General features: G+C 37.3%; 1 protein-coding gene across 7 annotated transcripts in view; it reads right to left on the bottom strand.

Annotated features, from left to right (window-relative positions):
• The window catches only part of Phf8 (PHD finger protein 8), a 96,880-nt gene that overhangs the window by 69,081 nt on the left and 11,711 nt on the right, over positions 1-16,088 (bottom strand). For all 7 annotated transcript variants that reach the window (XM_013125112.3, XM_040744004.1, XM_021222893.2 and 4 more), the window contains exons 3-7: positions 7,548-7,633; positions 7,033-7,141; positions 3,990-4,150; positions 3,029-3,170; positions 1,048-1,234 (exon numbers count right to left, since the gene is read on the bottom strand). In XM_013125112.3, coding sequence (XP_012980566.1) covers positions 1,048-1,234; positions 3,029-3,170; positions 3,990-4,150; positions 7,033-7,141; positions 7,548-7,633 — 685 coding nt within the window. The remainder of the gene's footprint in view (positions 1-1,047; positions 1,235-3,028; positions 3,171-3,989; positions 4,151-7,032; positions 7,142-7,547; positions 7,634-16,088) is intronic.

Below are 16,088 nucleotides of genomic sequence, written 5' to 3'. Positions count from 1 at the left end.
CTGATAAGACAAATAGAATAAACAGTGGTGAAAACAATCAATATTATTTAAGAAATTGTTTTCCCAACTGAAAAAAATCCTTTATAGTCACCACATAGTAATTACAAAATCATAACAACCACTAAAAAATCATAGGAATTATTCATTTGAAAGGAATTCTAATATGTCTGTTTTATCTGTGGTGGCAATTAAGTGAGTATATAACTGTCAAAATACACAAACATATAAATAATTCTGTGGTATATGTATTAAAGTTTGGGGGAGGGAAAACTCATATTATCAAAAATTTCTACAGTAAATATAGACATTTTCATATATACTGACAGAATAGAAATATTAGAAATGTCGAATATTAGAAATAATAAAAATCGGTTCATTTAAGAAGGTAACAGTTGGGAATATCTTAAGGGATCTATTATAATTTTAAAAACTACTTCTGCAGTGTTAGAGATACATAGAAATCAGGGATTTGAACATGCTAAGTAATCACTACACCACTGAGTTATATCCCCAGGCCTCAAAAAAGTGTTGTTTTAGTGCTGGGGTATACCCTGGGGACTTTTTGCTTGTTTTTTTGAAACAGGGTTTCTCTGTATAACTGCCCTGGGTGTCCTGGAAATCGTAATGGGAGAACAGGCTGTCCTTGAACTCACAGAGCTCCACATTGCCTCTGCCTCCCGAGTGGTAGAATTAAAGGTATGTGCCACCACCAGGATTGCCTAGGGCCTTCTTATGCATGCCTCCCTCCCCATGTATTTATTTTTTGTTCTTTGTTTTGGTTTGGGTTTTATGAGACAGTATCTCATTCTTTAGTTCAAGCTGATCTGAAACTTATCATGTAGCTCAGGCTGACCTCTAACTCATGGCAACCTTCCTGCCTCAACCTTCCAAGTGTTGGGGATTATAGACACAACCTAAAACTTTCTGCTTAAGCATCAAAATTAAGAGACCCTAAGTAAGAAACTTCAACAGAGTTAATTATGTCAAAGTGTTACCTAAATAGACTATGAGAGGTAGACTACCTCCAGAAATCATATTCATTCCTACCTTAAGCACATGGTACCAGACTGAGGTCCCACCAAAGTCAATGTGAAAATCTGTATAGCTATCCCGCACACTCATGAGGCAGTACTTCTGTACATTGGGTCTCTCAAAGACACTTTCCTCTGGCCACAAGTTCTCCACCCATGACAACTTTCGAACAATCTTGGGCGTTTCCACAAGGTTTGAAAGCCTAGTAAAGAAGGTAAAAAGAAATGTAAGCTGACTGAAAATTGAAAGTTCAAGCCTGAATAAAATACCCTGGTCATATAAGACAATTAAAAAAAATCATTTTCGCCGGGCGTTGGTGGCGCACGCCTTTAATCCCAGTACTCGGGAGGCAGAGGCAGGCGGATCTCTGTGAGTTCGAGGCCAGGCTGGACCGACAGCCTCCAAAACAGAGAAACCCTGTCTCGTAAAAACCAAAAAAAAAATCATTTTCTCCACAGAACTCAAAAGTATATACAACACTTGTCCCTCCAAGTTTGAAGATATTTTATTTATTTATTTTTATTTTATGTACATTGGTGTTTCACCTGCATGTATGTCTGTGTGAGGGTGTCAGGTCCCCTAGAATTATAGACAATTATGAGCTGCCATGTGAAGGCTGGAAGAGCAACCAGTACTCTTAACTGCTGAGTCGTCTCTCCAACCCTTATTAGCAGTCTTATCCCACCAAGCTCTCAAAAGTTCTAAATCCTAGCTCCAAGTCCTTCCGTAGTAGGAAGTGGTCATTTCTCCTACTAAATTGTCATGCCTATTATTTCACTTCCTGTCTACCATTTAGCATGTAGTTATGACAGTTCCTAACTTGATATCTTCTTTATGAAAAGCCCTTATATTACAGCAACCTCCAGGAGATCAGTCCCATACATCAGGCTGTTCTATATCATATAAACCCACAAATTTTACTCTCCACTCCTATTTGTTCTAATTTTCAGGAAATTCAAAGAAAACTCTGCAGTCCATCACTACCAACAATTTAAACAAATTATACATTCATATGTATGTTACCTATCCATATGCATCCAAGTCCCCCACCTTTATTTTCTGTTCCACTTTTCTTTTTTCTCTTTTCTGCATGCCTCAAAGCTATCTCATAGACTTTGTAGATAAAGTGATATATAAAGCAACTATAGCTTTTAAATACCTTTAGGGTCTTTAATCTTAAAAGCAACAGCAAGGGTTTTAACATTATAATCTTATTACCATGTGGGAAACAGAAAAATTCACAGGACCTTGCTGTACACTGCTTTTGCATCTTCTTGCAAATCTAACTTTTTATTATTTCACAGCTTAAAATGCCAATAATCAATAATCAATAGTTATCCTAATAGCAAAAATGTTATGATTCCTTTGTATTCACCACAGTTCTAAGTATACAAGTATAAATAGAATATTTTAAAGATTATAACCTCTCACTTTAAAATCATAAGCAACCTACCTTTAGAAAAAAATACTTATTTTTAATTTTAGATTTTAAAATCTACTTCCAGAGACTAAGGACTTCTACTTCAGTTAGTACAGTTATGAGGTAAAAATATAAATACTAGGAAAAGTTCAAAGAAAGATGCCCTAGAATGAAGGAGACAAATTAAGTAAAATAGATACTACACAATCCACCTAATGTTAGAAACTGGAGAAGAGCCAGGTGATGGTAGCACACACCTTTAATCCCAGCACTCAGGAGGCAGAGGCAGGCAGATCTCTGTGAGATAGAGGCCAGTCTGGTCTACAGAGTGAGTTCCAGGACAGCCAGGACTGTCACACTGAGAAATCCTGTCTCAAAAAAGAAAAAAAAATGAAAGAAAAAAGAGAAGAAATTGGCTGCTACTATAAAGTTGAATCAATACCCTAGAAAGTATACACCACCTCCCCACTCCAAAGGAAGAAACAATCAGAAGGAAACAAACCAAAATATAAATTCAAGTATATCTACAAGTTTTAGACATGTGGTCAGGCTTTTTTGTTACCTTTCCCCTCCTACCTGGTATCAGAGAATTCCAAACTAATGACATTGAGGACTTTTTCTCTCTTTCCACTGTAATAATATTTCACAAAATCTCCGAGTTTCATCTTGCAGTCAGCCTGACGGGCCACATCAATCACATCAATCTCTTTGTCAGAACCTGAAGTAAAGAAACAAGTTCTGTACCAAGCAATCTCAGAGAGAAAAAATTCTTGCCCCATTATCAGCATCTAGAATGAATGGCCTTTTGCTCAGGAATTCTGGTCTTCAGATACTGCTTGTGTTCAGGGCAGAGAGTAGAATCTATCACACCCTCTCAAGATTGGGGTGGAGGCCTGTTAGGGCTCTGGAGCTACCTGACAGAGATTCTCATATAGTTTATTTGCCATGGATCTGCTTCTTTATTTCTTCTCTTCCACTCTCCCCACAACTCATGCTTTGGTAAGAAATAGTATGTAAGAACTGTGTCAGAGAAAATATGAACCCTAAAATTTGCCAGGTTAAAGTGGGGAGGGCCAACTTAGTTTTTGTGTGGTCTATTAAGAGAAGAGAATCAAACAAGCAAATACTGTCATTAACTACACACACACACACACACACACACACACACACACACACACACACACACACACACACACAAATTAAGAAGGAAAGAAGACTAGTATTTTGTCTATTTACCTTGCCAAAGAATGACTTTGGAAAGGTACTTCACATCATATTCTCAAGATGGCTAGAAAGCAAATATAAAAGGTGGTTTAGAGAAGTCTTTTTGTTTCTGTTTTGTGTGAGGCAGGGTCTCTCTATGTATCCTTGGCTATCCTGGAACTTATTGTGGGCTGACCTCAAATTCACAGAGATCTGACTACCTATGATTTCTGAGTGCTGGGATTATAGGTAGTGTATGCCACCAGGCCAAGCGTGACTCAAGTCTTGATGGGAATAGATAATGTCACAGTTAAAAGGGTCTGTGGTGTCTTACCAACATAGTGTTCCACATCCCTCACAGTGAATGATGGAGAGGGTAGTGTCATCCCCAACCCATCCTTCTTCAAGACGAGGATAGGCACACTGAAACTGTTCTCTTCCAGGAATTCCACTGTCAGCTGACTTCCAGTGGGCTTCAGAATCACTTCATCTGAGCTGTGTGAGTCATAGGAGAGAAACCCTGACTTTAGAGATTTTGCTCACTAAAGGCCTTAATAGCCTCTTACTCAAGGGGCGTAGTCTTCCTGAGGGAGTCTTATATGGGTTGACAATTAATGGCATAAACCTCATATGCCAGGAAAGAAATGGCCTCCCCAAAGTAGGAGACAAGGTCACTGACAGAGGTAGGAATTTATGGTGAACAGACTGCTCTTCTGTGAATAACAAAGGAAACTAGTCAATAGCTTACCTAAGAAGAGATATAACTAATTATTTTGACTCATTTGTTCTAACCCAGAATAGCAACATCCAATTTAAAATGTTAGTGAAGAGAACAAAGACTGAGTTTTTAAAAAAACAGTATATAACCACTTCTTCAGTACACATACTTATAAAATGGGAATTCTTGTTTAAATTTTTCATACAATATATTTTGATCATATTCTTTCCCTTCTCTTAACTCCTAGTCATGATGGAGAAAAGATAGTAGATAGATGAAGGTATAGATTAGTACCAGATCGTTTGCTTAGCTTGCACTGACTATGATTTCAATCTCTAGAACAAAACAATAGGAAAAGAAAATATATTATGAAGAAAAATAAAATGAGTTGAATTAAAACAAACATTATTAAACTCAGTATCTGTTTTGCTCTTTATGTATTTCTAATTAGCCCAAAAATTAAACTGCAAAAGGTACTAGGGAAAAAAGCATTTAAGAGATAAGACTCAGTTGTTACTAAAATGGTTAATAAATGAATTGATCTGCATTAAAAATAAAAATTGCAAGAAAAACTGTTATAAATCAGTTTTCTTCAATGGATTCTCACTGGGTATATTAATCACACTTAAAGGTAAGTTCCATGCACAGCAGTATATGGCCAACACCAAATAAATTCAAAGGTATTTTTGTGGACTTTTTGTTTCATATTGCTTTGTTAGGACTTTTTTATTGGTTTTATTTGTCTTTTGTTGATTTAATGTTTTGTGGTGTATTTGTGTGTGTGTCTGAGAGAAAGAGAGACAGATAGACAGAGAGACAGAGACAGAGAGTGTGTTTCTTGTGGGGTTGTTTGTTTTTGCATTATATGTCTTTTCTCAAGAGAGAGAAAAGAAAGGGTGCAAAGGGGTGAGTAGGGAAGACCTGGGAGGAGTTGGGGGAAGGGAAAAAGCATAAGAATATGATGCATGAAAATTTTTCTCAATAAAAATATGGTAAATGCCTTAGAAAAAATGAAAAATTTCAATAAAGAGGACTTATAAATAGCCAGGCAGTGGTAGTGTGCACCTTTAATCCCAGCACTCAGGAGGCAGAGGCAGGTAGATCTCTGTGAGTTCCAGGACAGCCTGGTTTACAGAGCAAGTTCCATTACAGTCAGGGCAACATCGAGAAACCCTGTCCCAAAAAACCAAAACCAGAAGAAAAAGACTTGTAAATATACAAAAATCAACCTCTTTCATAATTAAAGTACTAAAAGTTAAAATAAAAAGATTTTCTAAATTTTGATTAAGATAAAAAGTTTAATAGTAAAAAAATTATTGGTCAGAATATAGTAAAATCAGAGCCTTGACAAAATGTATATAAAATTGTAAAACCTTCACACAAACAATTGGTAATATTTACAGATTCTTAAGGCAAATCCTTTTTGCCCTAACAATTTCATTTTTACAGTTAAATCTACAACCCTATGCCACATATTCAAAAACTTAAGTACAAAGATATTCACTGAGGCATCAAATATAGTCCACTAGTAAAGGTCTAGATTCAATAATCATGACTGAAAAAATAAAGTTTTCTTAATAACAACAAAATGCTGGAATCAATTTAAATAGTTATCAATGGAAGACTGGTTAAATAAAATTTATATCTATTCAACGTAATACTAAATGACCATGAATGGGAATAAAGAATATCTGTACATGCTATTGTGTATTGATTTCAAAGACATATACTTTAGGTTTAAAAACAAAAGTAATGTATAAAATATAGTGATTTCATTTGCTTCAAAAATAAAAAGGACAAACAAACATATATACATATGTGGATACAAAGACTATTTTTGAAAGAATATAAAAGAAATTAGCTAGCATAGGTAGAAGAAAGGAGACTGACACCTGTTAAAAACTTTTCAACCAATAAATTGGAAAAATACTCCGAATAACACTTGAAGTACAAGAAACCTGAAAACACTGAATTTAAAAACCACATAAAATTTATTAATTTCCAACTCATTATTTTTGTTCAGTTCATAAAGTACTTAACTTGATTTTTAATAAAACCAGGTAATTGAAAGAAAAAAGAAAACAATTTTGACTGAAAAACAAATACCTGACAGCAGAATTTCTTTTTAGTTTTAAAGTTTTCTCTCCTCTATAATGAGTGAATTAAATTTGCTGATCATTAAAAAATCTTTCAGACATTAAATGGAAGACTGTTATGAATATGGAAGAGGAAAGGGGAGGGAATAGGAAAGGGTCATAGAATAGTTGCCTATGATCAAAGTACATTTTATAGCATATATGGAAATGTCATAACAAAATGCATTACTTTGTATAATTAGTATACACAGGGAAAAACAAAAAGAATTCTTCCAATTCTAACATTACTCAGATGCTTATAAATTCACTAAGACAAATGCTGCTTCCCAAGTACTGCAGATTTTTCTATGTAGCCCATAATGTACTCTAAACATAAAGTGAAACTCTGGCCACTATTACTTAGAAACTGACCAAAACAGAAGTTCCCACCCAGGAGACTTTGCAGAGCCTAGAAGATATTCAGACATGAGAGGGAAGCACATTCAGAGGAGAAACTTAAGGAAAATATGTTCATCTTCCCATAGCCCTCATGCTTAACATTTCTTTGGAATATGAGTCCTCACCTGTCAAAAGTCCTACTCCGGAGTTCTCGGATAAACATAGAGCTCCCTGTCTTCACTGGTTTCCCCTTATGAGTATCATGCCCTTTGGAAGATCCACGGCGTTTTTTCACTAATCCAGAAAAAGAAAACAGGTCATAAGTTAGAATGGCCAAGAGCTAAGATTCCAAGAACAAACTCCTCAATACTCAATAGTATTTTCAATACTCTTATTTTCTAATCTTAAAACACCAGGGGGTATCTAGAGTTAAAGAGACTCTCTTACACACAGAAAAGTTCCTGGTGAAGAAGAGTGTGCTTCCTCTAGGCAGTTGCTAAAAAGGGATAAAGCTATGCACTTCTGCCATCTCAGGGCAATAGCTGGAGGCTGCTGCACTTGCGTAAGCTTTTCTGTTTCAAAGGAAGACACATCTGAAGCACTTAGGCAAAGGCAATTTGCAGAAAGGCTCTCCAAAAACTACCTTTGACTTATTTCTCCCCTTAATCACTTCCTGATGAAAACCCTAAAATCTACTTACTAATGGAGGGCCCATGTAAGACTTCACAGTTGGGGCAATGGTATAGGTCGATATCAGCAGCTTTATCCTCTTCAACACCAACACAACTGGAAAAGAAAAAGTAGTAAAGGTTCATAAAATCTTTACTTTTAAAAGTTCTAGAACAGTGAGTCCTGTATAGTACATGTGGCTATTTGCATTTTTATTAATTAAAATTAAGTACAATTGGGGGCTGGATAGACGGCTCAGTGGTAAAGAGCACTGGCTGCTCTTCCAAAATACCTGGGTCTAACTCAAGTTTCAGGGGATTTGATTCCCTCTTCTGGCCTCCACCAGCACCAGGCACATGGTATACAGATATACATACATGTGGGCAAAACACTCACACATACAAAAAGTAAATAACTTTTTTAAAACTTAGTAATGAAATGTAGCTATTACATTAGCTACATTTCATTAACCACATATTATGAAGATTACAAAACATTTTCATCAATGCAAATTCTACTGGTCTGAAACAATGATGACAAAGTGTCATTAAAACTTCATTAGGGGCCGGGCGTTGGTGGCACATGCCTTTAATCCCAGCACTCGGGAGGCAGAGGCAGGCGGATCTCTGTGAGTTCGAGGCCAGCCTGGTCTACAAGAGCTAGTTCCAGGACAGCCTCCAAAGCCACAGAGAAACCCTGTCTCGAAAAACCAAAAAAAAAAAAACTTCATTAGGGTCGGGTGGTGATGGCACACTACTTTAATCCCAGCACTCAAGAAGCATAGGCAGGCAGATATCTGTGAGTTCCAGACCAGCCTGGTCTACAAAGTGAGCTCCAGGACAGCCAGAGCTGTTACACAGAAAAACCTTGTTTTGAAAATCAAGTAAACAAAAACTTTATTAGGATTCAGAATGGCCAAAGCTGAAAGAAACTAGAGCATCCATATGTGTGAATGAACAGAAATATGTAAACCAAATAATTTTAAATGTTTCCAAATAGTCAACTTTAAAAAGCAAAAAAAGGCCAATGTTCTAGTTCATGTTTCCAATTCTAGTATTCTAGAGGCAGAAACAGGAGGATTATCATGTGTTTCTGGCTACCCCCAAGTATTAGACCAGCCTGGGCTATATAGGGAAAACATGTCTCAAAATATTAAAAACCGGTCTTATTTTAATAACATTTTATTTTGCTTTACACATCCAAAATACTATTTCTTTCTTTTTTTTTCAAGACTGGGTTTCTGTATAACCATCCTGTCCTTGAACTCACTCTGTAGATCAGGCTGGCTTTGAACTCACAGAGATTTATCTGCTTCTGTCTTCTGAGTGCTGGGATTAAAGACGTACACAACCACACCCGGCTCCAAACTATTTCAACATAGAACCTAAACTTAGAACTTTATGAGATACTTTATTAAATAAAATTATTAGAAATATATTATACAGTCAACAAAAACTGAGTGAAGGATTATTAAGTAACCCTATTTTGCAGCTTCACTGTATTTTGTACTTGCTACAATGACAATGTGTTGTTTCATATTTTAAAGTTTAAAAGAGATTTAATTTTGTAAGTGTGTACATAAAGCAGGAACTTCACATATTAAACCCTTCCCTCATGAAGGAAGGTAACAAGAATCCTTCAAATATGGCTAAATGTTTAAAAATTTTTCAGCAACCACATAAAGCAAGGTGCATAAAAACATGGTAGAACTCAAATAGTTTCAGTCAAGATTATAATGATCAATTTCCTGAAATCAAGCCCCTCCCTTACTTTCATCTTTCCAACAATAACTCTGTCTATAAACCTGCAGTATGTCAAGAAATCTGATCATCATCATCATAAACTTTGTAGAGGTTAGAGGAGTCAAGCAGATAATGTACATAAAGGTCATAGCACAATGAAAGCAGAGATTGGCATAGAATAACTATTTTTTGCCAAATCCAGCTATCACCCCTCACTAGCCTAAAGCTTTTAGCTGTTTTTCCCCTTCAAGAAACTCTTACCAGGCTTGGTGGTACATCCATTCTATGGTGGTTTAAATAAGGATGCTCCCCATAAGCTCCCATGTTTGGATACCAGTAATCTCAGAGCTTCAGAGATGGAAGCAGGGTGATCAGGAGGCCAGCTTTGGCTAGATGAAACCCATTTAAAAATAAAACAATACAAAAAGAACCCTCCTTTACTTTCCAAGTTTAGCTAAATACAGTTTTTCTACAAGGAAACTATTTTCTCCATACTAGCACCACTCAAGGTATAATCCATAGTCTAATACTGATCTGTGAACTGTTGCTTTCAGATCTATGTTAAGCACAGAAAATGAGAATAGGTATCACTTCTCAGCAATCTGGCAGGATATTTGCTTGTTTGTTTTTCGAGACAGGGTTTCTCTGTGTAACAGTCCTAGCTGTCCTGGAAAACAGCTCTGTACACCAGGATGACCTCAAACTGACAGAGATCTGCCAGCCTCTACCTCCTGAGTACTGGGATTAAAGGTGTGCATTAGCACTGCCTGGCAGGATGTTTTAATAGTCATTGAATCTAATAATGAAAAACTAGGGCTTGTTATATTGCTTTTTGTTCACATTACTTTTCTAGGTATTCTTTTTTATATAAAATCCATTATAGACTGAAAATAAAGGAAAATATGTCCTGGTTCTTCACCATTGAGTCTAAGGAGCATTGTGTTAAGAGTTCTATCAGATGGAAGCCTTGAATTATCCCAGCCATTGACAAGTCAAATTCAGTAGATGACCCTTTTAACACTCCAATGAGGATTTGAAATCATCTCTACTCCGTGTCTTAGTTTCTTTTCCTGTTACCATAATCGAATGTCAAAATCAAAAGCAACTTAAGGACAGAGTTTATTTTAGCTCATAGTTCACAATCCAAAAGGTACATCTCAGTAGGAAAGTCAAGGGAGCAGGCACTGAGTCCACAGTCAGGAAGAAAAAATTCTGCTGCTCAGTTCCTTTTCTGTTTACACAATTCAGAAAAGTACCACTCACAGTGGGTGGGTCTTCCCACCTCAATTAAAATACAATCAAGATCATTTCCCACAGGCATGCTCAAAGGCCCAACTCCCGGTGATTCTAGATTTCATCAAGTTAACAACTGGCATTAACATCAGGCCTTGTGTGAGATGATGACTCATTGCTCTTTGAGTTTCATACCATGCAGCTATACCACTTCCTGCTCCTCTTTATTTCTAGTTGCCCTTCTCCCCAACACTTCATCGAAGAACCTGCTCACAAGTTTTTCTCCACCCTAAGTCTTTTCAAAATTCTACATGGTATCAGTATTAACATGGGGATCCAACTTCCTAGGTTCACTCTTCTTTGATTGGGTCATCTTCAGATGGTCACCTCCACTCTCATTTCAGCTACTCTCATGACCATCCCCCAGACAGCCCAGCAACTGCACCATTTCTTTGACCATAAATATATCCATCCAGCTCTCATAATACCTGTTCTTTGCTCTCAAAAACCTAGCTGTTTCTACTTTTCACCCATTCTTTATTTGTTTTGTTGTCGTTGTTTGAAATAAGGTCTCACTGTGTAGTGTTAGCTAGCCTGAAACTCAAAGATCTGTTTCTGCCTCCTAGGCACCAGGATTAAAGGCCTGTGCCATCACATCACACTCAGTGTATTCTTTTTTAATGTTATGCTTTGTTTTCAGACAGGGTCTTACTGTGTAGCTTAGGCTGACCTTGAACTCATAATCCTTATGCCTCAGCCTCCTGAATAATGAGATTATAGGCAAGCACTGGGATTACAGGCCTGTGACACCAAACCCCTGCCAAATCCACCTATTCTTGACTTCAACCTATTTACTATCTAGCTTAAATTCCAGCATTCTTCACTTGCCCTACTACCTTTCATCACATTCACAAACCTATCCCTAGCTCACTCCGACTACCTAACACTAGACTACTGCGTATGCTAGAGAAAAATAACCACCCACTGGGCTGGTGGCAAAATAAATTCACTGTATAAAATATGTATATTATATTGCTTGATAATCCTCCCACCATTTCCTACTTAGCTCTTTCCTTCCCACAATGCACAGTAAACATAAAATCTTTGATCTCTCCCTTCTCTCCATGCAAATGATTTACTTCCTTCTTGGAAAAAAAAGCAAATGAAATAATCAGACAAGAACTAATTTGACTTCCTAATACCAACTCTATCTCCTTTGCCCATCCTTTCCTCTATTACAACAGAAGTGCTATCTATCCTAAAGTCGGTGTTTACATCTAGGTCACATTTTTCAACTTTCTCAATTGTCCCTTCTTTTTAAAGTATCTTCACTTTCTCACCCTATTGCTTTCTCTCCTTTCTTCACAATACCACTTAAACAAGTACACGGAACTTAATGAGCAACAATAAAAAACCCTCATTCTTTTCTTTCATTCCTTGCCTGCCCCTCTCTGACAGTTCAAAGCTAAACATCTTTCTATACTTATATAGCTCAAAATGACCATTTTTTGAATAGGTGGCAGTTAAACATGGTACAAAACTCAAAAGATCAGCTCTATATCCTAAATCTTTAACTATCAGCTGTATTCTTCTGTCATTCCTATTGTTGCTGTCCTAATGCAGATTATTATGATCTCTAACTAGAATTATTGTCCTGATCACCCACCTAGATTCCAAGCCTCTGCTCTGTCTCCCACAAAATGATTCTACATACTAAAACAACAATTAAAAAAACAAGTATGGGTTAGAGAGATGGCTCAGCAATTAAGAGTGCTTACTGCTTTTGCAGAGGATCCAGAACCTCAATTCAAGAAGATCCAACACCTTCTTCTGACCTCTTCTGGCCACTACACACATATGGTGTACATACATACACTCAGATACACAAAAACACATAAATCAATTAATTAAATAAAAACACAAATGTGAGCTTATTATCTCAAACATAAAACTCTTCAAAAGCTCCTTATTTTTCTTTTTTTAACATTTTAAAATTTTTATGTATATGTGTATGTGTTGGAGGCTGTCCTTGGAAGCTAGAAGAGGGCATTGTAACCCCTGAAACTGAAGTTACAAGCAGTTGTGAAGTGCCTGACATGGATGCTGGGATTTGAACCCAGGTCCTCTGGAATAGCAACAGCAAATGCTCTTAGCTACTTAGTCACCTCTCTACTTCCTCCCTATTTTTCTTAAAAAATGAATTGACCAAGCCTAGTGATAATGGTGAACACCTTTAATCCCAGTGCTTGGGAGGCAGAGGCTGGAAGATCCCTGTGAGTTCGAGGCCAGCCTGGTCTACAACGCAAATTCCAGTACAGCCAGGGCTGTTATAGAAAAGAAACCCTGCTTTGGAAAATCAAAAAAAGAATTAACCATGGCCTATAAAGGCCTTGCCTCTTTGGTCTCACCTTTTATACCAACACATAGCATTAGTAATGAAAATACTTAGTGCAAGAGAAGTAAGTATTCCTTCTTCAGAAACATAAAAAAAAGAGTTTTTTCCTTTTTGTGGTCACTCACGTTACCTGGTGTGGTGATTTGAATCCATGTTCCTGGGTATCTGAATACTTACTCCACAATTGGTTACACAGCTTAGGTAGGCTTAGGTGTGGTCTGGCTGGAGAAAGTATGTCATTGAGGGTGGGCTCTGAGATTTCAAAAGCTTTCTCTACTTGCTATTCCTGCTACCATTCGTGGTGCTTTCTTCCATGTCTCCCTATCATGACGGTAATGGATTCTTATCCCTCTGGACCATAAACCTGAAATAAACCCTTCCTTCTATAAATTGCTTCAGTCATGGTATTTTATCATAGAAATAGAAAAGTAACTAACACACATGAATTTCAGTTATTATTGTTTGTTTTGTGGCTAGAGACTGAACCTGGGGCCATACATGCTAGGCAAAGTGCTCACAAATTTTGAGATATGGTCTCAAGTCCAGCAGGGTGGTGCATGCCTTTAATCCCAGCACTTAGGAGATAGAGCAGTTATATCTCTGTGAGTTCAAGGCCAGGCTGGTCTACATAGCTAGTTCCAGGACAGCCTCAGTTACATACAGTGACACCCTGTCTCAAAACAAACAAGCAAACAAAAATCCTACTTTAGATAGGGTCTCACTAAGCTGGCTTCATGATTCTCCTGCCTCAGCTTACTGAGTAACTGTAATGACTAAGTTAGGGTTTCTATTACTTTGATAAAACACCATGAGCAAAAAGCAAGTTGGGGAGGTATGGGTTTACTTGGTTTATACTTCCACATTGCTGTTCATCACTGAAGGAAGTCAGGACAGGAATTCAAACAGGACAGGATCCTGGAGGCAGGAGCTGATGCAGAGTGTTGCTTACTGGTTTGCTCCCCATGACTTGCTCAGCCTGCTTTCTTATAGAACCCAGGACCACCAGCCCAGGGATGGCAGCACCCACCATGGGCTGGGCCTTCTCCACATCAATCACTAATTAAGAAAATGCCTTACAGTTGGATCTCATTAAGGTATTTCCTCAACTGAGGCTCCTTCCTCTCTGATGACTCTAGCTTGTGTCAAGTTGACACAAAACCAGCCAGTACAATGACAGACTTAGGCTTGTCAATATGAGACTTTTCTTTATTTTTTTCTGTCATACTCTCCTAGGGTGAGGGTACATCACTCAGTACACAAAATACTTGCTCTGGACCCTGGGTTTCTCCACATCTCCACCTGGGGACAGGGTCCCAGGCAATTAGCCAGGAACCTACTCAGGGAGTCAAGAAAGAGGGAATAGGTAGAACGACAGAACTCAAAGTTCTACGTTCTCAGCACACATCCCACTGATGTCACATATAAATATTCCAAAGTACAATATACTAAGACTTTTGGTACAACAGAAGCAGTACATTTAACCTCAACTGTGAAGCTCCATATGACAACAGCATTCACATGCTCATGAAGCCACCCTTAATCTAAAACAAGGCTGGGGATGTGGCTTAGAGATTGAACACTTGCCTAACACGAGTGAACCCGTAAGTGTTTGATCTCTAGCACAACAAAAATGAGCTAAAAAAAAAAAAAGAAGACTAAAAAACCAGCTAGATTCTTAGTGCCGGCCAATGATGCTCTCTACTGCTCTTTCTCTTCCCAACTACTGACACTCCATGAAATACTATTTCAGCTCTACCTATGCTGGCCTACAACAAATATTCATTTACTTGCCATTTGTGTTTACTATATTTAGCACATGGAAATTCTGGTATTTACCCAAAGTCCTCAGCTCCTCCATCTCCCAGTCTTGCTTCATTTACTTACTATCCAGCCTAATTCAGCAAACATGCAAGCGGCTAGAGAACTCCTCAGACTAGGGAAGCAGATAAACTAAAATCAATCTTAGATTCACTTTCTCAATAATTGTCACTGGTGCCAAGGATAGTAAATGTTGTATTGCTCTGGGTAGCTTCCTTGGTAAAGATAATTATTACAGTATGGGGCACAGAAATTAAGCTGGGCTCACTATAGGCACTCAACAAATATTTACTAAGTAAATGAGTACATAAATAAATATTAATTGTATACAGACATCTATAACGATCATTTTAGAGGGAAAGATACAGGAAGTGTCAGAAAAGTTTCATTAAGTGCTACAAAGTAAAGCAGAATAATGATTGCTAAGTGGACTAGTACATTTAAAGCCTACATAAAAGTAACCAAGAAGAAAACTGAGTTACTGACTTTAAATACATTATATTTAATCTCTACAACAAATCAGGACACTCTGTACAGCATTGAGACACTAAAACACAGAGGTTAAAAGATACAAAGATATGGGAGCCAAGCTATCTGGGTTTGAATTTCACCTCTTCCATATACAGCTCTTCGAACACTGGCATTTTATATAAATTCTTTGTGCTCCAGTTTCTATACCCGTGAAACAGAAAAATTAGTAGTAACCACTTAATTCAATGAACTTAAATAAAGTACTCAAGTGTCAATACACGATAAACATCTGTATCAGATGGGAAATATGGATCAATTACAAAACTAAGCAGCAGGTATAATATAAAATTTTTGATCTTTATGAATCTATAATATGTAACCAAGTATTTAACTAGAATGGGGTAGTTAGAAGAACCAAATGCTACAAGAACACAAAATCAGGCATTTGGTTGCTTCATCCAGGGCTATGAAACCAAGTGGGACTCAATATCAAAACAATAGCAAGTTTTGCTCAAGATTCTATCTGATTTCCTATCTACTTAGCCTCTGGTCTCTGATGATGCCCAAGGAGCCAGGTCTTGTCAATAACCTGTACCTTCATCCATAAGTGAAGAAGAGAAAAAGCATATTTTACCTTCAGTCAAAACTTTTTTCAGAAAAAAATCCAATTTTGGTTTCCTTGCAACAACCTTTATCAGACAGAACATAATCTACACAAACAGAAGCAATGTTCCCACCACTGGCTCCACTGCCTCCAGGCACAAAGGACTTGGGGTAGTGTAAAAGAAACTAAACAACTCCCATGTACCTGAGAAGTTCCTGCTTTGTCTGTTTAGTACCTGACACATCATTTAAAAGACCTCACTAAATTGCAGAATAATTTTATGTTACAGACAAAACAGGTCATTCTTTG

Source organism: Mesocricetus auratus, unplaced genomic scaffold, assembly GCF_017639785.1.
Source record: "Mesocricetus auratus isolate SY011 unplaced genomic scaffold, BCM_Maur_2.0 Super-Scaffold_100003, whole genome shotgun sequence".
NCBI classification, from domain to species: domain Eukaryota; kingdom Metazoa; phylum Chordata; class Mammalia; order Rodentia; family Cricetidae; genus Mesocricetus; species Mesocricetus auratus.
This window is presented reverse-complemented; position numbering and strand designations above follow the sequence as displayed.